This window comes from Pelodiscus sinensis, chromosome 1 (assembly GCF_049634645.1).
Source record: "Pelodiscus sinensis isolate JC-2024 chromosome 1, ASM4963464v1, whole genome shotgun sequence".
Lineage (NCBI taxonomy): Eukaryota > Metazoa > Chordata > Testudines > Trionychidae > Pelodiscus > Pelodiscus sinensis.
This window is the reverse complement of record NC_134711.1, coordinates 310,708,293-310,735,473: the sequence shown is the minus strand read 5'-3', so window position 1 is coordinate 310,735,473 and position 27,181 is coordinate 310,708,293. Positions and strand designations below refer to the sequence as shown.

At 44.0% G+C, this 27,181-nt stretch overlaps 1 protein-coding gene across 9 annotated transcripts in view; it reads right to left on the bottom strand.

Annotated features, from left to right (window-relative positions):
- The window catches only part of PICALM (phosphatidylinositol binding clathrin assembly protein), a 115,658-nt gene extending 101,585 nt beyond the window's left edge, over nucleotides 1-14,073 (bottom strand). For 3 of the 9 annotated variants that reach the window (XM_075919404.1, XM_075919408.1, XM_075919409.1), the window contains exon 1: nucleotides 13,629-14,071. In XM_075919404.1, the coding sequence (XP_075775519.1) occupies nucleotides 13,629-13,758 (130 nt within the window). In that variant the 5' untranslated portion in view covers nucleotides 13,759-14,071. Of the gene's footprint in view, nucleotides 1-13,628 lie in introns of all 9 variants that reach the window. The other 6 variants (XM_075919407.1, XM_075919411.1, XM_075919406.1 and 3 more) reach the window with 5 other exon arrangements.
- Between the last annotated feature and the right edge of the window lie 13,108 nt (nucleotides 14,074-27,181).

Here is a 27,181-nt window from a genome sequence, read left to right as displayed (position 1 = left end):
AGGGACATGAAACAAATAAGACAGTCTCAGAAACACACCTTAAAAACAGCAGATAACAATGGTTGGGTCCTCAGTGAGGGAAGAAGCTATCTGGATAGATCCATCAAGGCTAGAATGGTTTACTCTTTCCAGGGCTGTAAGTCTGAGATAAAACAAGATTCTAAAACCTCAAAGCCCTAGAAAAGGAAGGAGAACTAGCAACCCGACCCAGACATTCAAACTTTCAGCTAGGTTATCTGCTTCTCCCAACTCATGAGTTAGCTGGACAAATGATGATTTACCAAAGTGTAAAAATTACTTTTATGTAGCCTGCTATTGTTTTTATTCTTTGCTTAAATGTTTTGTACCAATGAAGAATGAATAAATAAAAGTTACTTAGCCTATCCTGAGTCTTAAAATACTTACACTGTACTTTTAAATGGTTCATTAATTTATTGAAAAAGGGTTTTCTGAGCTATATTCTTTTATTTTCTGAATAAAGAAGTCTGAAATCCGTGGTGTGTGATCATGAACAGTGGAGTATATGCAAAACAAATTTTAAGCTCCAGTTGCCAACATTAAGCAGAGAAATGCTAGATTATACCTCAGCTTCTACAACTCTCCCCCTGTCTCCAAAATTACACACCCATTTACTAAGTACTCTGTGTTCTTCCAATGGTTATGGATCTACTAACCCTGGCTCTAATTTTTTGCATTAGATGTTACAATCCAAGAAGAGAAAGAGCTACTGTGCATTTCAAATACTTGATAAGAAAAAGAAAAAAATTCTCCAGAACAGTAATTTAAACTGAAGGTGAATGCACACTTAAGTGTGAATACTATGCCCCTATTTATAAACAAATCCAGGTTTTTTGTAACATTAGATATTAGATTTCCAGTACTATCACATCCACAACTGAAATTCAGCCATTTCTAGGAGAAATTCAGAATTAGCTAGTTATACAGCAGTGCAATATACAATAGTTTAGGGATGGCAGAATAATGCATACATTTGCAATTGCAATAAAGTATTTAGAAAAAAAATCACTATCCAAATTAAAATTACTGTCTTTCACCACTATAGACAAGTGGCATGGATTGTCATTTGAAAGACTAACCAATTTTTAATTAAAGTAAAAGATGACATTTTACAAATCATGGCACAGAAATTCAAACCCAAAAGCTGTCCATTAAAAAGGTGTCCCTATCTGAGACTAGCTAACACAGAATTAACACTGAAGTTAGAGGGGGAAATAATGACATTAAGAGCTAAAAAATACATTTTCATCTTGTTGAATGAAATAGTAATTCCCATACTTCCCAAACAGCTAGCTGTACTTTTTAAAAGTTAGTGTTACTTAGAATAAAAAAAAGGTTTTCATCCTTAATACACAAAGACAACAAATCATATGAATCATAAACCTGCAAAATGAATCCCAGGGGAAAAAGCATAGTCTAGTTCATTATTACATCAGCTTTTATACCAATGTAAAGTTAGTTTGAACAAATATTAGTGCAAGAAAGAATTAGGAATGCCCTGTTAGTGTGCAATATAGTCAGCCATATATGTAAACAACATGTACCCACATGATTCTTTCTAGTTTAAAATAAGAATGAGCTATAAACAGTATTTTTTTAAACTCACAGCTACACTGCCTTTACTCTTGGTTTAATTATGCAGACACAACATCAATTTGCATTAAATAAATATTATGGCAGAAAGTAAAGCCAAGGAAACTGGGAAACTGGAAATCTATCTTATGGAACAGTTGGTTGACATTTACAGCCATAAGTGTAGCTCATGACTATTTCTCTTGGCAGTTAACATGTTTGGAAAATAAAAGTGATTCTAATTTAATAATGACCCACTTATTCGTCAGTGAAAATGCGGATATCAATTTGTAATTTAATCAGTTACTCCTACGGCAAAAAAGAAAAACATGCAATACAAAACCATGTACTAAATCCTTACACATATATGCTACAGTTACATCAAAGAAGAAATCTTTAACATAGTGAAGCAAAGTACAAGCTTTACTCCACTGGAAACTGCAAAGAAGAGTCTGCAGTTGCATAATTTTGCAAATAACTATACTGTACTACAAATGTATAAATGGGGTTTTTAACATAAATGGGACTATAAATGGGGTTTTTAACATAGCAGCTTTACTTTAGTATCAAAATATGAATTTGTCTGTCTAGATATTCTGAATGTAAACATTAATAAGCTAATGAAATATTACAGAAATTGCTGCTGAATTATGGTCATTTATGGGGCATTCCATTTCAGTAGATGTTTCATATTTATTTGTGTGTGTAATCTGAAATTTAGTAAAACTTTTTTGTATCTTTCATTGTGGGCTCTGAAAGTTTTACTGTCATGTTCTCAAAGCAGCAATATTTGGGATGTAAACATCACAGCACAATCTTTAGCTCAGAACAAATCAGTTGCTTTATTGGATTTTGTTTAAAGTTTAATGAAAACATTTTTCATATACATTTTGTAAAAATTAGATCATTTGAGTCATGAACATTAAATGCCAAAAATCGTTAGCAAACATGTTCGATAATATAAAACAAAAACATCATTTTAATAATGTCTACATCAAATATATAGAATAAATGCAAATTTTCATTAAAACTGATACAAAATACAGGACTATGTAGCACTTTAAAGACTAACAAGATGGTTTATTAGATGATGAGCTTTCGTGGGCCAGACCCTCTTCCTCAGATCAAATACAGGCAGTCGCCGGGTTACATGGATCCGACTTACATCGGATCCCTACTTACAAACAGGGTGAGGCAACCCCGTACTAGCTGCTTCCCCCCAGCAGATCAGGAAGACGCAAAGCTAGCGCCCCCTCCCCCCCCAGCAGACCAGGGAGACGCGGAGCGGCTTTTCTCAGCAGACACCTCAGCTTGAGAATAAAGGACTGAGGGAAGTGAGGTGTGGGAGAATAAAACTGAGCTCTGGAGAAATGTTTGGCTAGAGTTTCCCCCTACAATATGTACCAGTTCCGACTTACATACAAATTCAACTTAAGAACAAACCTACAGTCCCTATCTTGTACGTAACCCGGGGACTGCCTGTAGTGAAAGAAAATAGTCACAACCATATATACCAAAGGATATAATTAAAAAAAAATGAACACATATGAAAAGGACAAATCACATTTCAGAACAGAAGGGGGTGCGGGGTGGGGAAGGAAAGGGAAGGTAAATGTCTGGGAGCTAATGGTATTAGAGGTGATAATTGGGGAAGCTATCTTTGTAATGGGTAAGATAGTTAGTGTCTTTGCTGAGACCGACGCGTAGAGTGTCGAATTTTAGCTCCCAAACATTTACCTTTCCCCACCTCTAATACCATTAGCTCACAGACATTTACCTTCCCACCCACCCCACCCCCCGCATCCCCGTTCTGTTCTGAAATGTGATTTGTCCTTTTCATATGTGTTCATTTTTTTTTAATTGTATCCTTTGGTATATATGGTTGTGACTATTTTCTTCCACTATTTGATCTGAGGAAGTGGGTCTGGCCCACGAAAGCTCATCATCTAATAAACCATCTTGTTAGTCTTTAAAGTGCTACATAGTCCTGTATTTTGTTTCAGCTACACCAGACTAACACGGCTACATTTCTATCACTATTAAAACTGATGTTTCACAATTTGCATTAAAATTCCTCTAATTTCTAGCCAAATAGGAATAATGCTGTTGCTAAGTTTGTATGCTGTGCTGATTTTAATGCTGAAAAAGTAGTTTTCTTACCTCAACATGGGTAAATTGACAAAACAGGATTATAGCTTGTCACGCAAGTAAGGGTTATCATGTTTGGATGTTGTTTTCACTAACAAAAGATTCTGTTCTCATAAAACAAATGCTAACTGATTATGCGGATTAGAAGCCAACAATATTAATTATATTTGTGAAATTCCATCATGTTCAAACTAAATCCATTACAATGATGTTAGGGGAAAAACCTAGTGCGTGCATGCGTACATAAATTAATACTGTAACTGTGTAACCATTAAAAATCCTAGCAGTTACATGCACTACAGGCTCTGCCGTATAAAACTTATTTATAAGCTTTATACTGCAGAACGTGCAGCACACCAACTCCTGGCCCCCCTTCCAGGGAGCCAGCTGCACTGAGGGCTCTATTGTGTAACTTTATACTACAAAGCCTGCAGCACAGGATGATAGCAGGCTCCTCAGTAACAGAAACCAATAAGCTATGCTTATCAGTTAACCATTTAAATAGTTACACTTTTGCAACCCTAACAAGTACTAGAGTTTGTTTCAGACTACAGAATTGCTTCTTGAGCACATATCACCTTGCTGTGGTTCCTGTCACACAACGGTTGCTAATGACAGCTATCCACTGACACTGTGGGCGCCCTTAGACATTTGGAACATGTAGTAGCTAAACTGGAAACTACCACCAAGTACCATAGTAAATATACATACAGAGAATACCAGAGAGTGTTTTTAAAAGACGTTAACTTTAGCACTTCCAATACTACAGTAAAACTTCATTGGTCCAGCATCTGAGGGTCCGGCACCATCAGGAACCCGGAAGTGCTCTGCTCCCGACTTCCCCGTTTCAGCTGCTGCTGAAACTGACCAGCAGCTGAATCGGGGAAGCCGGGGGCAAAGCAGCTGAAGTGCTGCCGGTAGGTCCCGTAGCGCTGCCCCTTGGCACTGTGGGACCAACCCGGTAGCACCCCAGCTGTTCTGCCGCAGGCGTCCCGATTCAGCTGCTGCTGAAACTGTCCAGCAACGGCTGAATCAGGGACGCCTGGGGCAGAGCCGGACTATCGGAAGGGGGGGCTATGAGAGGTCTGGGGTGGCATCCTCCCCACGCCACCCTAGACCCCTCAGAGCCCCCCCCTTCCGATAGTCCGGCATATCTGATAATCCGGCACCCCCTGGGTCCTAAAGATGCTGTATTATTGGAAGTTTACTGTAGAAAGCAAAACAGGTGCTTATCTATTTTTAGAAATGTGCATCTGTCTGTCTGTGAGTCCGTTTGTTCAAGAACTCCTCCTGCACAGTAAGAGCTAGGACCACCAAATTTGGTATGCAGCTTCCTCTTCTCCTAACTTAAAGCAAGGTCAGGGTTTCTTTATGTCAGGAAAATGGCAAATACAGGGAATGAGATTGTTTTCCAAAATATGGAAAGGAAGGGAAGAGAGAGAGGAGGGACACAGTATTCACAGTCACCACCGGGGGCAGAGAGCACAGGGGAGAGCTATATTGCAGAGTGATCGCTGCAGGCAGATGTATCATCAAGAGAGTGGAAAGGTAGGGCTCACCATCTTGTCTACCACCAGACCAGGTAAGTGGGGGCCCCCCTACCCAGGAGACAGCCACCACTGCCCTCCTGCACTGGAATGAGAGAGTGGGGAGGGAGGGAGAAAAGCCTCCTTGTGGCCCTCCACCCCCGGGCCAAGAGGGGAGGGAGGGAGTCATGGGCAAGCACCTCCAGAACCCCCCCCCCACTGCCAGTCTCCTGCCCTGAGCTCCCAAAATCCCAAGGCCCTGACTCCCGCATCCCCCCACACTGCCAGCTCCCTTTCCTGAAGGACCCAGACAATGCCTGGTAAGTCTTCTATGTCTAAAGATTTAAAAGTTCTGGACATCCAACACTCTGGTCATCTGAAGAAGTGGGCTGTGCCCACAAAAACTCATGATACCATCTACATGTTTTGTCAGTCTTTAAAGTGCTACCAGACTATTTGTTGTTTTTTAAGTTTATCCTGCACAGACTAACTTGTCTACCCCCTGAAGCGTCTGAGTAGGGACTGCAGGGTGAAGACAAACCTGGACCTGCCCCAGCCAGGAGACATGCACCCATCACAGCTGTGCCCGCTGGAAGAGCAGCAGCCATGGAGAGGCACTTCAGTGGTTACACGTTTACCTGCAGGATAAGGCAGCTCCCAGAGAGCCGGTGCTTATGGAGAGCCTGCTTACAAGTTTGCTCAACCACAAGCACCAACTCTGCCTGCCCTCCCTTACCCACTGTCTTGGGCTGTATCGGGGAAGAGGAGGCTGAATGTAAGCATGAAGGTTAACCGATGTGCCCAGGCTCATCACTTAATAGTTTGCACTTTTACACCATCACAAGCTGCAACAATGAGAGATGGCTAGCATAACCCTCTTTCCCAAGAGCAGCTTGCATACTAAACCTCTAATTCCCAACCTCACCCCAAAGCAATTATTCAAATGAAGCATGTTCATTTTATTTTCCAAAAAACAAAAATTGAGTTAAGGACACAAGCAATGCTGGGTAAAGCTTCCTGTATGTACACGAAGGCTGTGTTTAGACTACATCCCTCATTCAACAGAGGGATGTAAATGAGACACTTCAAAAGTGAAAATGAAGCGGTGATTTAAATATCCCGCACTCCATTTGCATAATTGCATCATGGCGCTCCTTCGAATAAGCGCCATTTTGAAAGTAAAACCGCAGTCTAGATGCGGTTCTTTTGAAAAATCGCAGGCAGGCTTTCAAAAGATCCTGTAAACCTGTTGACAGAGGGATGTAATCTAGATGTAGCCTAAGAGTTTCTGGGGTAAGAAAAACTGAAGTCTTTTCTTTTGGTGAGGATGAAGCACATAGAAGTAAAAAGGGAAAAGTTACAAAAAGCTCAGTCCAAAAAAGCAATGCTGCCAGAAAATCTAATCCTGGTATCAGAAAGTGAAAGTTTTATGGGAGAACCAAATCATCTGAATTTAGATTCAAGATGGAACCCCCTTTCTAAAAGTTTTGACCTTTCTGTGTCATTTGCAGGACAGTAACTAAGGTCCCTTGTTCATCAAGGAAGTCATGAATTCTGTGAGTTCCGTAACTTTTGCAGCAGAGGTTGTGCCTGGCCTGAGTGCCACCTGATAGTTGAACAGCCCCTGGGCCAGCTGCAGCCACTGCTCATAGTGAAGTTCACTGCCCCCGTCTCCTTACCCGGCTTGGTGCAGAGCAGAGGCAGCAAGTAGAGCTAGGAGCTGAAGACTGCTATTTCCCAGGAGCCAGATAAGGAAACTGCCCCAGTCCCTTGCACACTCCCTGCCCTAGAGCACCTGCAGCAGCACCCAAGGCATGCCCCTGAGTTACTTCCTCCCCTCCAAGTTTTAGTCAGGGGAACATAATCCACTATCTTTACTAGAAATACCCATGACTAAATTGTAGCCTTAACTGTGACCAATCTGAAAACATTTCTGATACTAATTGCAAAATAAAAACCACAGGAGTTAGAGATTGAGGGCACCTAATAAGCCTTTTACGCCATCTTCCAGCTGCTGCAGCATTGTTCCCTCTGGTATATATTCTAATACTATGCTCTACAAACTGAGGGGCTGAGTTATTTTTGGAGTAGCAGAACCAGTCACTTCAGGCCTTAGGTTTCTACAAGCTGTCATTTTCATTAAAGAAGAAATATTTTCATTGGGTTTAATACAGCTAATGGTCCATATGGACATTACTCAAGAAAATAACTATAGGGAGGGTTAATCAAAGGTATATTCGGTGTATATTTTTCCTGTGTGTGTTACATTAGTTTGTGAAAAGCTTGCCTAAATAAAATTCAATTAAAAAAAGCACATTAATTACTTCAAAGTGACTGTTCTATACTTCCAATAGCAAACCTGATGCAAACATCCTGTAACATGAATTTTCTATTAACAGACTTGAGTACCACATTAACAACACTAAAACGGTTCAGAGACAATGCTGGTTGACCACTAGTCATAACAGACCAAAGAGAAAAATATGCACTGAGACACTATCTCTAAGAACACTTCTATAAAACAAAACGTCAGAGCATGGCAATCAATATTCAACCACCACCTAACATACAATGTCAGTCACAATCACAAAAATGTATTACAGATTCCATCAGAATTGCTTGAACTATGTTTTACAATTCACACAACACATGCGAAATATCAAGAAAAAACTGAAAACAATGTGATGCCAAGTTAACTTTGACTAATTTATTTTTATGCTGTACTGTAGCCATGCATTCATCTATATTTAGCTAAACATTCATTGCTTAGCTATTTCTTTCAAATCTGATATTATCGTGACTTTAAACTTTTAGAGATCTCCCTGTGCTATGCCAGTAAGATATTTTGTCCCAAATTATTATTCCTCTTAAGAAAAAACGTAAATTAGTAGGAAACTGGAGGGATCTTGAGAACATCATGCGTAAGAATGGATATAGTAAATCATTCTTAAAACACAAAGTTAACATGCTATCACAAAAGAGGAGATTCACAAAGTAAGTACTGTAACACAGGCAAAGTATTTTGCCTTTTTTAAATAGTTGGCAGCTTAATGGATTGTAGCAAGGTAAAGGGGGATGTGATTCTTAAACTGGAACCATTTGGAAATGGTAAACAATATAACATCTGTTATTTAACTACTAGGGGACTTCCAAGATTCCTAACAAGCACACTGTACTAGAGCTAGTACACATATACAGAGTACCTGCACAATTTAAACAAATTTAAGAGGACTACATTGGGACAGGTTAGTCTAACTTTTGTTATGATTTATGCATAAATTGACCAACTGCTGATAAAAGATCAAACTTTTAAAGAAATACTAAGCATTCAAATACTATCTCCGTGTGTGCTTTAGAAAAAGCATACCATTTGTGGGTAGACTAAATTCTCAAGTTTTTTAGTAACGGAATGCACCTATGAACTCTCCAACATTTTACTAATATAATTTGGTAGTATCTGTCACTGATGAGCTCCAACATGGAGTTTTTATAAAATGCAACATTTCAGATGGGAAAGAGCATACCTTTTGTAATGTGTCATAGAAAGTACAGTTACCTAGTGCTCCAAATATAAAATTGATTCAAAACAAGCTCATTAAATCTAAACTTTTACTTATCATATAAATTAACATACAAGAAACAGTTCTCAATCAGGAGCTACCGATGGACTTAGGCATGTAGTCTAAGCTGCAAAGGAATGTGGGAAACCTTTCCTTAGCAGCTTTGCTTGAACAGCACAATATATTAAAGTTGATGATGACCCTACTAAAAGTTAGACCATGTTGTAGCTCAAAGACAAAGGTCAGTGAAGGAGACATCAGAAGTCTGAAGGCACCTGGCATAAACACAGCTGTGTTCTACAGATGAAGTAAGATGCACAAAATCAAAAGAAGCTGAGAACTGATACAAGATAAAGACAACAGCTGCAGAACCAAATAACCCATTGGTGATTTGAGCAAGAAAGCCAGTTCTTGTACTGTGATGAAGGCAAGACTTGATGACCCTGAAAAAGTCCACAAAAAAATCTAGAAAGAGTGATACAAAGCTAGCATCATATAAGAATCCAGAAAAGATCGAAGAGTAGCTCAAAAAAGTCAACAATGCAAATTACCTAGACTTGCATAATAATCAACTATAATAACAATTCATCTTCAGAAATCTTTGAATGAACTACACTGAAAAATGAAGCTGGTAAAGTACTTTACCATCACCAAAAATAATCTGTCAGAACAAAACAACAAACCAGTTACTGACGCATTAAAACTGACCAATTTCTTTGCTGCTCTATTTCAGAAAGGTTGGTGTTATATTTATGGCAGTGGACTAGAACTCATGAAATAGATACTATTTCCAGCTCTTCCACGGACTTCCCATAGGACCCTGAGCAAGCCACTTCATCTCTGTACCTCAGATCTTCATCTTTATAATGGAGAAAATATTTCTTCTCTCCCCCACTATACTTAAAATGTAATATATCCCACATTTATATTGTCTTTGTTTGTATGGAGCGCACAAGATTTTATTATGTGTGTTATTGCACTATCGAGGATCTGAACTGAGATGCCTAGTATGAAGTTACAATGAACTGCTTAGTCTATCAAATTCAGTTAATATTACAGCTTTGGAAGAAGAATGCTCCCTCCACAAATGGCTATACAGTATCACAAGTATATGGTAGGAAGGAGAGGACTTATTAGGGACATACCTATCATTCTTGGTGTATCTCTTGTGGGCCTACGCTTTTATGAATTGAGGTGAAGGGAGAGGGCTGAGCTATTCAAAGTTTGCACTAAGGATGCTAAATTGAGAATACAGAAAACCCGCGCCTTACGACAGCCTAAGTTGTGATCCCCTGCACTTACGACCATTTTGTAAGTGCAGAAGGGGCCCAAACCCCCCAACTTATGTCCTCGGCCCACATTTATGATGGTACACAGCACCTATCGTAAATGCAGTTCAAGTTATGATGCCCCTGACTTGCGACGCTTCCCCAGGAACCAATCGCATTGCAAGTTGGGGGCCACCTGTAATCAGCTAGTCGAGTAGTCAATGGAATTTCCATCGACTACTCAATTAGACAATGGGAGAGGGACACCTCGCTGCACCTCTTCCTTTTGAATGTAGAATAGTGATCCTCTGAACTGTCATTCATGTTAAAATTCGACACTTACCAACGAGGACTTAACAAGTCTTTGAACTTTCTCACCCATTACCAAGACAGTTTCCCCAATTATCACCTGTAATACCATTAACTCACAAACATCCCACTCTCCCTACCTTTAATATCAGCAATTCACAGACACTTACCTTCCTTCCTCCCCCTTCCCACCCCCCCGCATCCCCCTTCTGTTCTGCAATGTGATTTGTCCTTTTCATATTTGTTCATTTTTTTAAATTGTATCCTTTGGTATATATGGTTGTGACTACTTTCTTCCACTATTTGATCTGAGGAAGTGGGTCTGGCCCACGAAAGCTCATCATCTAATAAACCATCTTGTTAGTCTTTAAAGTGCTACATTGTCCTGCATTTTGAATGTAGTAAGAGCCAGGCAGCTCTTAATACATTTAAAAGGCTTGCCCTCCCCTCCCCCCCCCCAAAGATGGTAGTGTGGGGAAGGCTTTTAAGCCAGCTCCCCCCAGCACTGGCTCCTGCTTCCCCCGCCCCTTGCTCTGATATAGATATTGCTGCCTCTGATACAGAGGCAGCAAGGGCGGGAGCAAGAAGTGAGAGATGTCCCTAGTATGCATGCTGTACTTCCACTGAATAACCAGGGGGTGATTTCAGGAATGGATGCTGTTGGCCAGAGCTGTCTCATCCATAGGATGATTCAGGGCAGCCACTCGAAGCCCCATGCTGTCCCAACTGTTCTACGGACAGGACAATCCCCCATATTGGTTAATAGACTACACTTTTACATTACTAGGGTGGCCTGGGGTATGATCTGAGGAGCTAGCATCCCCCACTCCTTTGCACTCACTGCAGCGGTGGGAACCCGGAAAGCAGAACACTACATGTAGCAGCTTGTGCCACTTCGCTCTAATTCACTGTGCCAGCGGGAAGTAACAGTGCCCCAGTCCACTGCGCTCTACTCCACTCCCCTAGGTATTCACAATATAGATGAGTTTTCTTAGTCACCATGGCCTCATGGGAAAGTAGAGGCAGGGAGAGAAGGAGGAGGAACTTTTGGGAGAGAAGAATCCACTTCTCAGGCACTCAATACATATGACCCCTTTATTGGGTGGGATTTAGGGAATGTACTGCAAGAGTGATAGAGGAAATGGGCCCTTCCAACAAGCTGTGTAGGTAAGGAAACTCCCTTGTACATTCAGACTATTTGCTTTTTCTTGGCTCCAAATATCCTGAGAGGAAAGTTGGGGACAGAACGTCCTTCCAGTAGATAAAAAACAATGCATGGTCCTGCAGCACCTTAGAGACTAACAAAAAATAATATGAGTTTTCGTGGGCACAACCCATTTCTTCAGATGACAAATATGAGTAAGTGGGTTGGGCTCACAAAAGCTATATTTCTATATTAATATTATCTATATTTCTGTTAGCCTCTAAGGTGCTGCAGGACCTTTCATTGTTTAAGTTTCTTTAGTTACAGACTAACACAACTACCCCTTTGAGATTTCCAGTAGATAGGAGCTGATCTCTCAGCTACTAACACATTTATAGGCCACAACTCATATTCTGCTTGTGTGAAAAGGGGCTATGAAGAACCATTTTACTGTCATCTTGGAGGACACAACCCCACAGGTTCTCAAAGTCCCCGTAGCCCTAGGGTGGAAGAGAGTGGAGGACAGAGCCATAGACATCCTTACCCTCTCAGTAACCATCAGCATGAGGTCTTAACTAGTAATGTAAAAGTGTAGTCTATTAACCAATAAGCAAAAGCTTATAGGTTAATGTTATAGACTACACATTTTCCCACCCACACACTTGCCACTAAATCTTTTAGCAGGCTGCCCAGCAACCAGGCTCAGTCCTGGCTTGTGACAGGTCCGGGACCTACCCCTTGCTGCAGCTCTGCATTTAAAGCATATTAGGAGCCAGGCAGGCAGGCAGCCCAGCTCAGTTCTAGCTCACGCTGGGTCCGGGAGCTCAGGCCACCCCACGCCACTGCCTCTTTATCATAGGCAGCAGCACAGGGCAACAAGCCGCAGTCCATAAGAGGAGCTGGTTTTTAAACTGGCTCCCCATGTGGGCCAGCTCCCATCAGAGACCTCGCGCTGCTGTCTCTGATACAGTGGCAGCAGTGCAGAGTGGCAAGGGTCTTCTTGGGAGTGAGGCCAGAGTGCACTGGCTGCCGGCTCTGCCCCCAGGGATGACAAAATAGTCGACTGATCAATAAGAATGCATAAGGTTATTTGACTATTCAATTAAACAATGTTTAACATCCCTACTCTAAACAGAGGGGGAAAACAGACAGCATGACACCCCAGCTGACAAAGCACTTGCAGAAGAATCATGGGGGAGCCTCCCAGATACTATCAGTTGCCACAATCCCAAGAAACATGGGGTATATGGTTCCTAGGAGGACAGCCACAGATACTCATCATTCACATGTCCTGAGCAATGGGGGAGAGGAGGAAGTCCCTGCAGGACTGAAGGAAAGTCTGCCAAATATTTACAGCCTCAAGGTGTCAGGGGAAGAATCCCTTGAAGCAAGCCCAGTCTCAGTACACTCAGGCCTATGAATCTATGGGAAAAGGTGCCTCAAGAGAATGAAAAAGTTAAAAAACAATAAATAGACTAGTAGCACCTTAAAGATTAACAAAATGTGTAGATGATATCATGAGCTTTCATGGGCAAAACCTTCTTCTTCAGATGAGGTGGCCCTGGCAGGGCAGGAATCACTCTCCCCCCTCCCCTGATACTTTGTGTTCCCACACCACCTAGAGAGAAAACATTCCCCTTCCTCCCCATATTATTCACAGTCCTCACAGGTCCCAAGCAGGGAACATCTTTCCTGCCCCTCTCAAGCTCCCCATGACCCCTGGGGAGGAATCTCCTCTGACCCACTTCTACTCTCAAACTCCAAGGCCCCTGGGGGAGCCTTTCCTATGCCCTCCTATTCCCCCCACGGGAGTCCTGAGGATTGTGGTATCTCCTGCCTCCCCTCCCTCTCCCCATGGCAGAACCTCTCCTACCCCCTTCCCGACAGTACTCAGCCCCCAGGGAACGCCTCTCTTCCCCGCCAGCCCCCAGGGGAAAGCTCTCCTGCTCCCTGTCCCCACGGTCCCTGGTGGGGCCGCCTTGTACTCACTGTCCCCCGGCAGCCCTGGGAAACAGCTCGCCTGCCCCCTACTCACGACCCCACGGAGGGGACCTCCCCCCGCCCGCCGCCACCCCGCACTCACAGTCCAGGTGCTTCTTCTTGGGCCCCATCACCTCGTGGGTGGTGGCTTTGCAGACGGTCTTGGAGACGGCGGAGCCGGTCACGCTGTGCTGCGCCGCCGTGATGCGGTCGGTGAGGCTCTGGCCGGACATGGTGCTGCGGGGCCGCGCGGCGCCGGGCTGGGACGGGACAGGGGAACGGACCCGCTCGGACAAGTCGCTCTGCCCCGCGGCGGGCAGCTGCGCGGGGCTCCGCCCCCGGGGACGGCCCTGTCAGCCGGGCAGGGCCCCCTCCTCCTGCCCTCGGCCCCAGCCCCCGCCCCCGCCCCTCGCTCCTTCCGCTCTGCCGGGGTCGGGGGACACACGCACACTGGGCGCCGCAGGAAAATGGCGGCCACGCAGCGCCTCTCGGATCACTCCGGGCCGCCGAAATCACGTGACTGCCCCCCCCCTCCCTCTTTTCACAAAGCCGGGCCCCGCCCGCGCGGATCATATAGCTCTCGCTGCTCCTCCTCCTGCCCCGCCCACATCACGTGATGCTCCCCCAGTCCCGGCGTAATAAGGGGGAGCCGCTGTACAAGGTCCCGGGTGGGGTGGGGTCGGCGCCAGGTTACGCGTCCTGGCTCCTAAGGGGTTAGCTGGCGCCGGCACGCAGAACTCCTGGGTTCAGTCTCTAGCTCTGCTGCTGATTGGCTGGGCCGGGGACAGGCCCCTGGGTGTTGGGGTACTTTCGTTTGCCGAAGTGGGGTGTCAGCGCGATCCCTGTCTGCAAGTGTGAGTGAGCCAGGGCCTGCCCTTGCTGCGCTGCTGGGCACCTGCCAGCCTCTGGGCAGCGGTGCTTGTCTGAATTCAGCGCACTGGCTCTATCTGCAGCGTGCCCTAAATGCCCTTCCTAACTTCCCAGAAGAAGCGACAGGAGGGAGTTGATTGTAAACGCACAATGGTGCAGCCATGGGCAGCAGCTTTGTACAATTTTTGGTGGTGCCCCATTAGCCACGCCCCACCCCACCAGCCACGCCTCTGGAGGTAACACACTCCGGGCAAGATGGACACCTGACCAGAAGTAAAAGGTGTCATGTCACCCCTCTAGAAGGACTTTTCCCACCATCCACCTACCAACAGTGAATAGTTTGGCCCCACTAAACCCCCCCCCCCCCCCATGCAGCTATTCTGCAGTTGCATTAACCCAATGTGTGTGACATTAACTCCGGGGCAGAGAGGCTGGGGGAAGTGTTTCCTCTAAGGCTATGTCTACACTTGCAGCTTCTTGTGCAAGTACAGCTGTTCTTGTGCAAGAACCCAGAGAGCATCCACACTGCCCACCTGCTCTTGCACAAGGAAATTTACAGTACGGCGTGGTAAGAGAGGGCATCTTGCACAGGAGCTATGCTCTTTCCTAACAGGTGTAAGCTCTCTTGTGCAAGAAAGCAGTGTGGAGAGCTTTCTTGGGCAAGAGAGCATCCACACTGCCATGGATGCTCTTGTGTAAAAAGCACAGCTCGCACATGGCAGTGTGGACATGTTCTTGCGCAAGACTTCTTGCACAAGATTTGTTGTGCAAGATGTTCTTGCACAAGAAACTGCCAGTGTAGACATAGCCTAAGAGTTTCCTCCCATGAGCAGAATGAATTTTGTGTTGTGCACCATTCCTGTGTTCATGTTGCTTGTTTGGGTGTGCCATTGTGGCACCCAAGTTATTTATAAATATTTTGAAACCTTTACCTTTTCTTTCTGCTGCCATGTCTCCTCCCCTTGTTCCATCAGCTCCCCTGGTGCCTGCTGCCGCCCCCCCCCAACTCCTCACCCTCCTCTGCTGTCCTGACTCCTGCCTTTCTCACTGCCCTCAGCCCTCCTGCAGCCTGTCCCCCTCCACCAGCCCTTCTCTTCCCCTTGTGTCCACTCCTCCAGTAGTCCCACTCTGATCATGTGAGCTACACCTTCTCATCCCCTCTTCTAACACCTCCTTCTACAAACCTCCCCTGCCTCTCTCTAGTGCTGGTCCCTCCCCTGCAGGTGTCTGCCCTTCTGCTTCACCACCAGAATCCCCTGGCACCTGCACCTTCCCTTAGCCCTGCACCCTCTGGTGCCTCCCCCTTCCCTCACTGCCCCTGCCCCCTTTTCCCCTGATGCCCCTCCCCTCACCACCCTCTGCCCCTATTCCCCTCTCGTCCCTCTGTGCCCTCACACATGACTTGCTCCAGCCACACCTTTCTCATGCCCACCCCTTCTTTCAAGCCTTCTCCCAGCACTGCACCCTCCCCCCTCTAATCCCCAGTGCTCTTACCCTCTCCTCTCCCATCATCACCCTGACACCTCCCCTCCTGCCCTTTTCCTCATTCACTCCCCCCCACACATTTGTCTCTCTTCCACGCAGACCCTTGATGCCTGCCCCTTTCTTCTCCTGACCTGCCTCCTACTCCTTCCCCCTATTTTTCCCCCTCCCCTACCTTCTGCCTTCCAGTTTGCGGGGCTGGAGTCTGTGATCAGGCCCTGACACCCCTCTGTCCGTCGAAGGGGTATAGGCCGCTCTGGCATCCACTGGCCATTCATTCTGGGGCTGCAGAGTCTGAGCGTCCACCCTGCGGGGTTGCCTGCTGGGTTCCGGCTGTTGCAGGAGTGTGGGAGCTTCCCCAAGCTCACCGCCCAGGCCCCGGGTAGACTCCCTCTCCCTTGCCTGCCGAGCTGCCAGCATTTAAAATACCTAGTGTGTGGCATGAGCATGTGCTGCAAGAGTGCGGGGGCAGGGCTGGCCCACGGTTCCAAATATTGGCTCCAAATATTGCTGAAGCAGGGCCCCCAGCTCTGAATATTGGTGGAGCACGGGCACCACGAGCCCATATAACTCGCCGCCCATGGGTGCAGAAGCAGCATTTAGGTGAGGCTCCCAGCTCTAATGTCTCTCACAAATGAGATCTGCACCAGGATGAAAGAAAGCTGGCAAAAACAAGCAAGACTAAGGCTATAGGGGTAGGTAGCAGGAAACTCTTAAAAAGAATTTGCCTCCTCTGCTTCTCCCCACATCTTCAAGAGACACTCTATGATATCATCCCCAGACCTCAAGGAACTCACTCCATGGGAATTCTACATACTTCTCAAGATACACAAGCAACCAGAGCAGACCCATCAGCTCTGGGTAGGGCACTCTTAGGGTACATCTACAGTGCAACACTATTTCAAAATAACTAGCGCTATTCCAAAATAAATTTGTCTGTGTCTGCACAGCAGGCAATTATTTCAAAATAGTGTCAAAATATTGTTGAACTGGAGGACTTCTTACTCCGACTTCTGTAACCCTCATTATGCGAGGAATAAGGGAAGTTGGAGGAAGAGTGCTCTATTTCGATATATAAGTCCTGTATAGACGCTCCCTATTTCAAAGCAATTGACGTAGCTCAATTCGTTTAGCTTATTTTGAGTTAAGCCCTGCAGTGTAGATGCACCCTTATTGAAGACTGCCAGGCCTTTTAGAAATCATCCTCAAACCACTCACTGTGTACAAAGCACCAGTTTTTTCTAGAACACAACTACCTCCAGAAAATCCACAGTATTAACAACCTTCCTCAGAACATTGTCCTTAATCCACATACTTACCACCTCCCTATTTAGCATCTCTTGATGACAGAATCACTGTGTACCTTAAATAGCCGATATCCATTGTTCATTTTTGTGGATATGAATATGGATGTGGATACCAATTTTTTATCCACACAGGGCTCTGTATATCTGACCCCATCTCCTTTCAGTCCTCTCCATTCAGGGTCCCACTGCCCTTTTTAGGGCAGTGTGGATTCAGACCACATACAACCCTAGATCAGCTTTTCTCATATGGTTTCTTTTTATTTAGGCCTAAACCTCCTAAACATATTTAGACTTTAATTTATAACCCTAAATACCTTTGGAAATCCAGGCCCTAGGTCCTTACATTCCTGACCTAGGAGAGCAGTTCTTCCCGGTTATGAGGAAAGAGGCATATTATACACTGCCCTCTTTTGCAGAGCTTATCCTAGTTGCTGGGCAAGAGGTAACCCTTACCTCATCATACTCTAAAAGGCTCCTGGTCCCAACTCCTTAGACAGCCAATAATCTATGTTTTCTTCAAACACGTACTATTTGCTGTGACTGCTTCCTCTTTCCTAACTCCTGCCTCTGTTTTTCCCTAGATCTTCATCTGCGCCACAAGTTTAGAAACCTTAAAGGGTCATGCAGTCAAATTGGGGTTGACTGACCTTCTATAGTCTCTACTGCCCTAACGGGTACATCTGTAAAAACTCCATGTAACCCTACTCAATCCCAATGATAAATGGCCTGATTAACACCTTATAGGTAGCTACAGATAAGACTACCTCCAAAGGCAAAGCAATTCATCTATTCCCAACTAATGAAACCGCCTACAACCTTTTCCCTCCTCCCCTAGTTGTGCCCACTCTCAGCCACCAAATGCAACCAACCCTTTTTTCTCTATCGTCCCAGGCTGGCTGTATTCTTGGGACTTGGCAGGAGCACAAAGTAGATAAGGCTCCTTCTATGAGCACTTCATACTGGGCCACAGTTAACAAATTTCACTCCCTTACCAGCTCACTAGGACTAAGGCAGGGGTGGGGAACCTAAAGCCCAGGGAGTCTGGGTTGCGCTCCACCCACCTTGTTGTCCCCTCATGAGACTAGAACACACAAAATCTACTAGCCTGGGCCCCTTTAGCCTCTGGCGTGTGAGGAGAATGTGGGGAGTGTCTTTCTGCTTCTCATTTGGAGGCCACATCGGTAATGGGATTTTTTTTCTTTGTGTCCCTGGCTGATTTTTCTGTGGGTCAGCGGCCCCCAACTCAAAAAGTTTCCCCATTCCTGGATTAAGGCATCAGGGAGAGCTCTGAAGGGACTGCATTCCTTTCAATCTCATTTACCTTGGAAATAGCTCCTATCATATTTTTCAATCACCTTTGAGCCAAGAGCAAAGGTAACAAATTCCAGCCCCAAAGGAATACTTTTAAAGAAAGATATAGGCAACTGGAAGTAGAGAATTAGAATAGAACAGCCACTTCAACCTATTGCCACTCTATAAATAATATAAATGTAGCTAATGGGATGATTCCTGTTAAAAACTCTCTCAAGCTATGTCTACACTACAAAGTTTTTTTGGAAAAACAGTTGTTTTTCTGAAAAAAAACTTCATTTATATCCACACTGCCATCGCATTCTTTCAAAAAAAAAAATCAAAAGAACAGGGTTTTTTCCGACATTGGTAAACCTTTTTCTACAAGGAAGAAGCCTTTTCCGAAAGAGCTCTTTCAGAAAAAGGTGTCCGTGGACAGGGAAAAGAGAGTTCTTTTGAAAGAAGAGGTAAGAGGAAAAAGCACAGGTGCCCTGGTGGCCACTCCATCCATAGTAATCACAACTTAAATGCTAGATAGTGTCCATTCAGTGTGGACGCTATCTTTCAAAAAAGCAGATTGCTTTTTCGATGCACTTTGGCAGCGTGGACGTTCTCTTTTGGAAGAAGTTTTTTTGGAAGATCTCTTCCGGTAAAAGCTTCTTCCAAAAGAAGCCTGCAGTCTAGACGTAGCCTCAGGGACTAACTGTACTGGCAGCAGACCCCCCAGCCATCAGGCTGGCAACTGGGATCCTGGGGCAGGGTTGGCAGTGGAGACAATGGGCCCTAAACCTGGGGTGCTGCAGTACCCCCCACACCTGTACTTCCCACACCTATGCTTGGCCCACCAATGGGCCCCAATCTCAATTAAGAGAGTTTGTCCCTACAGATGAACAGATCACTTGTTCTCCGTGCCCATTCAATAATTGTTCTGTCTGCTAATATTGCAAACAAATCTCTCACCAAAGTGACCCTGGGTGTAGAGGGTGTCAGTACAAGATGCCTGTGATGGAGGTTTTGTGATATGGACTCCTGAATATTGGCAACTGGTCAGTGACCACCAAACTCATTGTACACGGGCCACCAAATGACCAGCAGATAACTTTCATTCATCACCAGGATGGTCTTTATTTGAACCTGTGACCTAAGAGTTTAAGGGGCTCTGCATCTCATCACCAATAAATACAGCAAACCATTTCCACTCTTAGGAACCACTTTTTTAAATGTATTTAAAATTCTTAATAATAAACTACTCCTCTACTTGACACTGTTTCATAACCCTTGCAGCATTCATGTCACATAGCGCATTGGTATCCAGCCCAGTCTGGGGAAGCTAATGAGCCAACCAGTGGACCAAATTTTGTGATGACTCTTGGTTACATGCCAGCTGAGGCATTGCACATATAACAAGCTGCTTTTTTTAGTGGGAAAGCTAGACAAGTGGATGGTGCTTATCATTATAGGAATGAAGGAGCATGATCCATACAAATGGGATATAGTTGCTGAACTGCATTGAGATGTCATTAAGTTAGACAATAATCCAGCATGTATTGTATCCTTTTTTAAACTTTCTTTTAACCATCTGCTTAATAATGCTTGTTCATTGCAAAACAAGTCTGAATGCAGATTTACTGTTGGAGCTGTACTATTGAGCTTTGTGTGCTGTATAATTTTATTAGCCACCAGAGCCCATAAAACAGTAAAAGATAATAGTTTTTTTATCCTTTTATCTGAGCTGTACTTGTTCATATTATATAACCCAGCTGTAGAGAAAGTAGAAGATAAGTAACTTGTGAAACAGTCTGTTGACATAAAAGTTCAGATGCTCAAAAGAACATCTCAGCAAGAACAGTTCTAAATAGAAGAGAATAAAATAGGCAGCTAAAACTACAAATCTGATATTTTGTAGGTATATTTTGTTATGTACACATTATTTTCAGAGGCTAAATCCCAGTCCTGTTGATCAATGGCAAAATTCCCATTGAATACAGAGAAGAATTTGTCTGAGTTGAGAGCATGCAAATTAGTATTGATAGAGTATCTGCAGAAAAAGGTGCCCTGGATGTGGAATAAACACTACGGCTGCGTCTAGACTGGCAAGTTTTTCCGCAAAAGCTTGCCAGATGTCTACACTAGCCGCTTGAATTTGCGCAAGAACACTGACGATCTAATGTAAGATTGTCAGTGTTCTTGTGCAAATACTGTGCTGCTCCCGTTCGGGAAAAAGCCCTCTTGCGCAAATGCTTTTGCGCAAGAGGGCCAGTGTAGACAGCTAAAAACTGTTTTGCGCAAAAAAGCCCCGATGGCGAAAATGGCGATCGGGGCTTTCTTGTGCAAAACTGCGTCTAGATTGGCACGGACGCTTTTCCGCAAAAAGTGCTTTTGCGCAAAAGCATCCGTGCCAATCTAGATGCTCTTTTCTGCAAATACTTTTAATGGAAAAATTTTCCGTTAAAAGCATTTGCGGAAAATCATGCCAGTCTAGACGCATCCTACAAGTTTGGCATCTTGACTTTCTTCACACTCTATCCCCAAATTAACAAAGACAAAGTATGTTTTGCTGATCTTACATTTTTAAAATACTAAATATCTTAAAGTCTGACTGCAAACATGTTTAATGCTAGTAAACTTTGATTAGTGGTTTACTTTAGCAAATGTAAAAATTGGTTAAGCAAAAAAAAATTAACTTTAAAGCAGAAATTTGACAGCAATTGTTGCCCATCAAGTCTTATAAAAGCTCAGTACTCATTCTCCGTTTTTTCTTGGCCCCAATCAGTGACGTTATCAGAACAGAGATGCTATCAGAATGTACATTCTTAGGGCTTGATTCTGCAAATGGATCTTCATAAATGGACCCTTGCACTCACACGGAATCCCTTATTATGGCATGGCTGGGGTGGAGGTGGCAAAAATAGCTTTTAAAAAATTAAGTAATTGTGCACCAAAATAGATGTGTTTGTTCATCTCTCTAATATATTAAAATAGAATAAAATAGTGCTGTTATAATGAGCAGTTTAAAGATAGCCAAATCAGCCTTGGACACAGCAGTTATCCCGTTTTTTCATTTCCCACACAATCAGAACAAAGTAATACTTGGCACACAAAAGAAATGTTAACCAAAAATACCGTTGAAAAATAACTAAATTATTGTTGCCTTACTAGGGGGAATACTCTGTACTTTCTAACAAACTGACAGAGCAGACAACTAAACTTTTTTCTCTATCATACCAGGCTGGCTGTATTCTTGTGACTTGGCAGGAGCACAAAGTAGATAAGACTCCTTCTCTGAGTACTTCATACTGGGCCACAGTTAACAAATTTCACTCCCTTACCAGCTCACAAAGACTAAGGCAGCGAACCTAAGGCCCAGGGAGTCTGGGTTGCGTGCCCCCCCCCCCCCCCCCATGAGACTAGAACACACAAAATCTACTAGCCTGGGCCCCTTTAGCCTCTGGCGTGTGAGGAGAATATGGGGAGTGTCTTTCTGCTTCTAATTCGGAGGACACCTCAGTGAGGGGATTTTTTTCTTTGTGTCCCTGGCTGATTTTTCTGTGGGTCAGTGGCCCCCAACCCAAAAAGTTTCCCCATTCCTGGACTAAGGCATCAGGGAGAGCTCTGAAGGGACTGCATTCCTTTCAATCTCATTTACCTTGGAAATAGCTCCTATCAGATATTCCATGCTTAGCCTCATTTGTGTTTTACTTAAAAGAAGTAGTCGGGATCTTTTTCAGGGGGATAAGGCAACACGCCACATTTATTGAACACACATAGAATAATCAATACTTATCATATGCATATGACACATCACACTCATGCACACACACACACTCACACACACACAACCACACTCCATCTTGTTGTTACCAAAAGTTGCTCCCCCTCACTGCACTGGCCAGGTGAGTCAGATGGTGGAGGGGTGGAGCCAGGCTTCTGCCGATTGGGATCGATGCTCCCATGTTGACAAGACGAAAACCCGGGGTCCCTCTGCAAGATGCCTCCTATTTATCCCTCTCATTCAGCCAATTAGTCATCACCTCGCCTTTCCTAATGCTGCTTCAAAGAGAGTTCTTCCAAGGGCAGGCACTTGCTGCTGGACTCCCAAGGCATCTGTATGTCCAGTCTTCTTAATGAGCTCACTGCACAGGGACTGGCTTGGATCTGGCTCCCAGACCTTCTCCACCCTTGCAACTGCTGCTGGAGGTGCTTCCCTTTCAGTCTCCATTCACACCTCATTCATTTCAACAGGGCAATTGAGGAAAGGGGAGAGCTCAAAAGACATTTTTTCTTACAAGATCTATATATCTTAATAAAAGTTCTAGGAGAAATGTTACAGAGATTCTATAAGAACACCTAACAAAGATATATCTAAAAGGACAAGATCTTAATACAAAATATAATATTACAGGGATTTATCCACATTTGCATATCTCTGGCACAAGATCGCACCAGTGTAGACATAGCCTGTGTGTACTGTGCCACTGCAAACCTCGTTTGGGTGGACTTTCTGCTGCCAGAGCCCCTTAGTGTTCTCGGCAATGTCTGAAGGGGCTTCCCTTAGAGATGGTCCCTCCGGGGTAGAGTTAAGACAGTATGGTAGAGTGGCATTGTGAAGAGCTGCTGTCCATACTATCCTTGCATACATGGACCTTATTATCTAGGAATGAGCAGAAATTTTACCTAAAATGATTTCTAATGCCCACAGCTGCGAGTTGTGAAAAAAAAAAGTTGTGTTGACAACTTAACAGGTTTATTATTTACTGGACTTGTCTGTATTTAGAAATGCTTACCATTTCCCACCAAGAACTTAATTATGTGGCTGTTTCTTCTTGCTTATGGACGTGACATTGAATAGCCCTGATTTAGAGGAAGAGATTAGTTGAACTTCTCCACTGTGCATTGAAGGAACATAGCTTTATGTGCTTCTCCTCTCTGGAGCGTTCTACTTTTCCTTGAAAGGATGACTCACTGTTTCACAGGCATTTCTGCAAGAATATTCTTCCTCTGTTGGGATAGGATGCCAGTTAAAAATACAACCTTCTGAAGCTGAAGTGTAGCATGCATACCCTGCCTGAATCCTGATCTATATGACACAGATTTACCAGCAAAATTCCCCTTTTGTCAGCAAAGCCTGATGTATGTCCTTAATTTTTTGTTCCACCAGTGCAGACAAACATGGAATGTCCCCTTGAAATGTATCTCATTTGTTGTGGGAGGATAGAACTTATAAAGGTGCAGACCAACTTTGAGGACCTTTGTGTCTCTGAATAAATTGCTTTTGGATGTGCTTATTCCTTGTGATTTATCCTACTGTCCTCAGGCCAGAGCCTGAGATGCTGAGCACCCAAATCTCCTATTGAAGTCTATAGGATTACAGGTCCTCAGTATTGCTCCACAGACCTGATGGCCCTGCTTGGGTTAGAGCTCACAAGAGAGGGATAAGAGGAAGGAAGATCCCTATGAAGAATTTCTCCCCAAGTGTTCAGTGGAAGATGAGGTTTCTCTCTCTGGAAACCCCAATGAAGAGGCCATCTATGTACAAACTCTTGTTGAATCCGTTCCCTCTGTGTCCCCTTTTCCTCACTCTCTGGCTCAGACAAAGTTATACACCAGGGATTCCCTATCCCTAGTCACACCTACCCACCTGGCAGAAACTTTCCCCAGAGACAAACGATGACAGTTATAGCCACTGATTCATTTTGCAGCCTACCCCACACAGCTGCTGTGGCCTCCCCATATAAGGGTTATTTTACCACCTTTGACCACCATAATTAGAGATCCACAGGCCTCTTCTCTACATCATCTGGGAATGAAATCCCATTTGTATTACTCTGCATGAAGCTTCAGCATTGCTGTAAGGCATTGGGGGTGGAGTATTCAGAATCCCTGCACATGCTACTCACCATTTCCTTCTGACACACAGGAAGACTACACTAATGCTACTTCAGCCAATGCCTTCTGAACCAAGAGAGTAGGGGGGGTGCATTTACCACTAAGTGATTTTCCCAAGGATCTACAGGGACCCAGTGGCGGAGCTGAGAACACAGTCCTATCTCCCAGTCCCCTGTAATAAGCCCTGAACAATACTGCCTCTTTTTTTTTTAAATAAAGAAAACAGGAACATAAACATGTTGGCAAACCAAACTGCAGCCACATGAATATACAGCCAATTAAGGAGCAACTATGTGATGATTATTTATTGGAGGGGTTTTTCTACGTGTATGAAACATTTTATAAGATTATTTACATCTAGCCAGTCCAGGAGCTGGAGTAATGTCTTCTGCTTCAGAGCCATGCTGATACTTCACTGAGACCAAAAAGGTGTCTGGATTTTTGTGCCTAACTGGGAGAGCAGGAGTTCTGAAGATTGAGACTGGAAGATTGGGGTTGAAACAATTTGTTTAATTAAAATATTGTATCAGTCAGAACATTTGAGTTGCTGGCTTCAGACTCTGGGTGGCCGACCACCAAAATAGGAAGAAAAACATGGCCTCCCAGACTGTCCCCCTAGCCCTCTTATTATCCTAAATACTGCTGTAAAAATCCGGATATGTCTTTACAACTTTCCCAGGCATGATCAGCCCCTCTTCAGATACCTTCCACTTCATATCTAAACTCCTTGTTTTCCGCTTCATGGCCTGCTCAACTGTATGCTGTCATTTTTTTTCTCCCTTATCGAGGCTGTTCCCCACTCTGGCACTTTGAGTGCAGAAGGTGGAGGCCCATGAGAGGGTGTGTCTACACAGCAAAGTTATTTCTTAATAATGCCCATTATTCTGAAATAACTACGTAAGTGTCTACACAGCAATTCCATTATTTTGAAATAACGGACAGCTTATTCCAACTTCTGTAAACCTCATTCTATGAAGAATGTCTATTCCGAAATAGCATGTGTAGGCACTCCACTTCTGCTATTTCGAAATAGTCCCTCACCAGGGCCATTCTAAGTTATTCCTCCTGGGCTCTAAATTAAGATAGTATGTCTACATTAGGGATGCCTGCCTTGGACTAATTTTGAGGCTTCCCTGCAGTGTAGACATGCTATTCCAAAATATTTTATTTCAAAATAACTCTTCCAGAATAGCTTATTCTAAAATAACTGTGTAGTGTAGATGTAGCCTCTAGAGACTTTAAAATACCCTGCTGATAAGGCTTCTGTTTAAAAACTCCTTAAGGTCACAGATTTCCTGACCTTGGATGGTACACTGCCACCACCCAAATTCAAAAAACCCATTTGACAACCCAGAAAAACACATTTGGGAATTTCTTCATGTAGGATACCCTCACACTTTTTAACCCTCCCTCTGAAGAGAGCTTGAAAAAACCCTCTTTAAATTCTTTAATAGCTGACCTTGTAGTTTTAGGCACATGCACACAGAACGTCCTGCCTTCTACAACATAGAAATCAGATCATAGTCTTAAAAAGATGATTTTATTAACAAAACAAGACATACTTGGTAAAACATTACTTGGTTACTAGATATTACAGAGCAACTGAAAAAAAAGGATGGTTTGTAACAGATAATTTCTTCCCTGGGATTCAGTTTAAAAGTTACAGTGAAGGCAGTGGGAGGACAGAGTACATGGGCTCAGCACAGAAAAGTCCAACAAACCCCAAAATAAAGAAAATAACCTGATCAGTCTGACTAAACATTCCCTGTTCTACTCACATATCTGTTGTTCCAAGATTTAGTCCTTCCCTAGACATGGATATTGCTCAATCCATTTCTTCCAGCTCTGTTCTGGTCACACAAGGACTGCCGCGGGAAGTTCCTGCTTCCAATTAAAAAAAACAAACAAACTCTGTTTTCTTATCAATAAACTAGGATAGGTTCATGGAGGGGACCCTGTAGGAGAAATGACTGAGGTGTCCACAGGCCACCATTCCCCGAGCACCATGACCTGGGATATTACCATGGGGCCTAGCCCTGGCAGTAAGGATCTGGATCCCCCTCATTCGCTGCAGTGGGAAATGGAGTGACCCAGACCCAGACCTCTGTTCTCTGCTAAGCCATCTCCCGGCCATGTCACTTGGGGGAGTGTAGTAAGCTGGGGCCGAGACACGCTGCTTCCATCACCACCATAAAGCAGAGTGACCCAACTGGGAGATGGTTGGGCTTTGCAAGCTGGGGCCAGATCACTCTCCTTCTTGTGGCTTTCCTCCCTCCCCCCGGGTTTCCCAAAGCATTGAACCAGAGGCAACTACCCCAAACTTCTCTACCTGGATGTGGAGCTGCAAATGTCAGCTTTCTAACTATGTAACTGTCTGCACCAAAAGATAATCTGGTCTCGGCCATTTTGAATATTTGCCCCACAAGGCGTTGTCCCTGGCTAACATGATTTCCTCATGCCTTTGATATCCAGCCAAATGATGCTGAATGAAAGACATGCAACTCTCAAAGTCCAGTTTCCAGCTTAACACGGCTAAGAAGAGATAATTACAATTGCGTGGCATTTTGCATGTTCAAAGTACTATACTAATATCTACAAACTGGGACATACAGTGACTTTCCAAAAGGCCAGGCATCAAAGTCCTGTGTTTTAGTAGTATCAAGCTCTTGCAGCTCCTACCGATTTCTCTGGGGTTTGTGGTCGCAAATCTGAGCCAGGGTCAGGAACAGGATTAGAATTTGCTGGCATTTTGGTCTGCTCCAGGAAATTTGCTTATCACCTATTATAAACACTTAACTTTGTTTTATTGGAGCCTACTGAA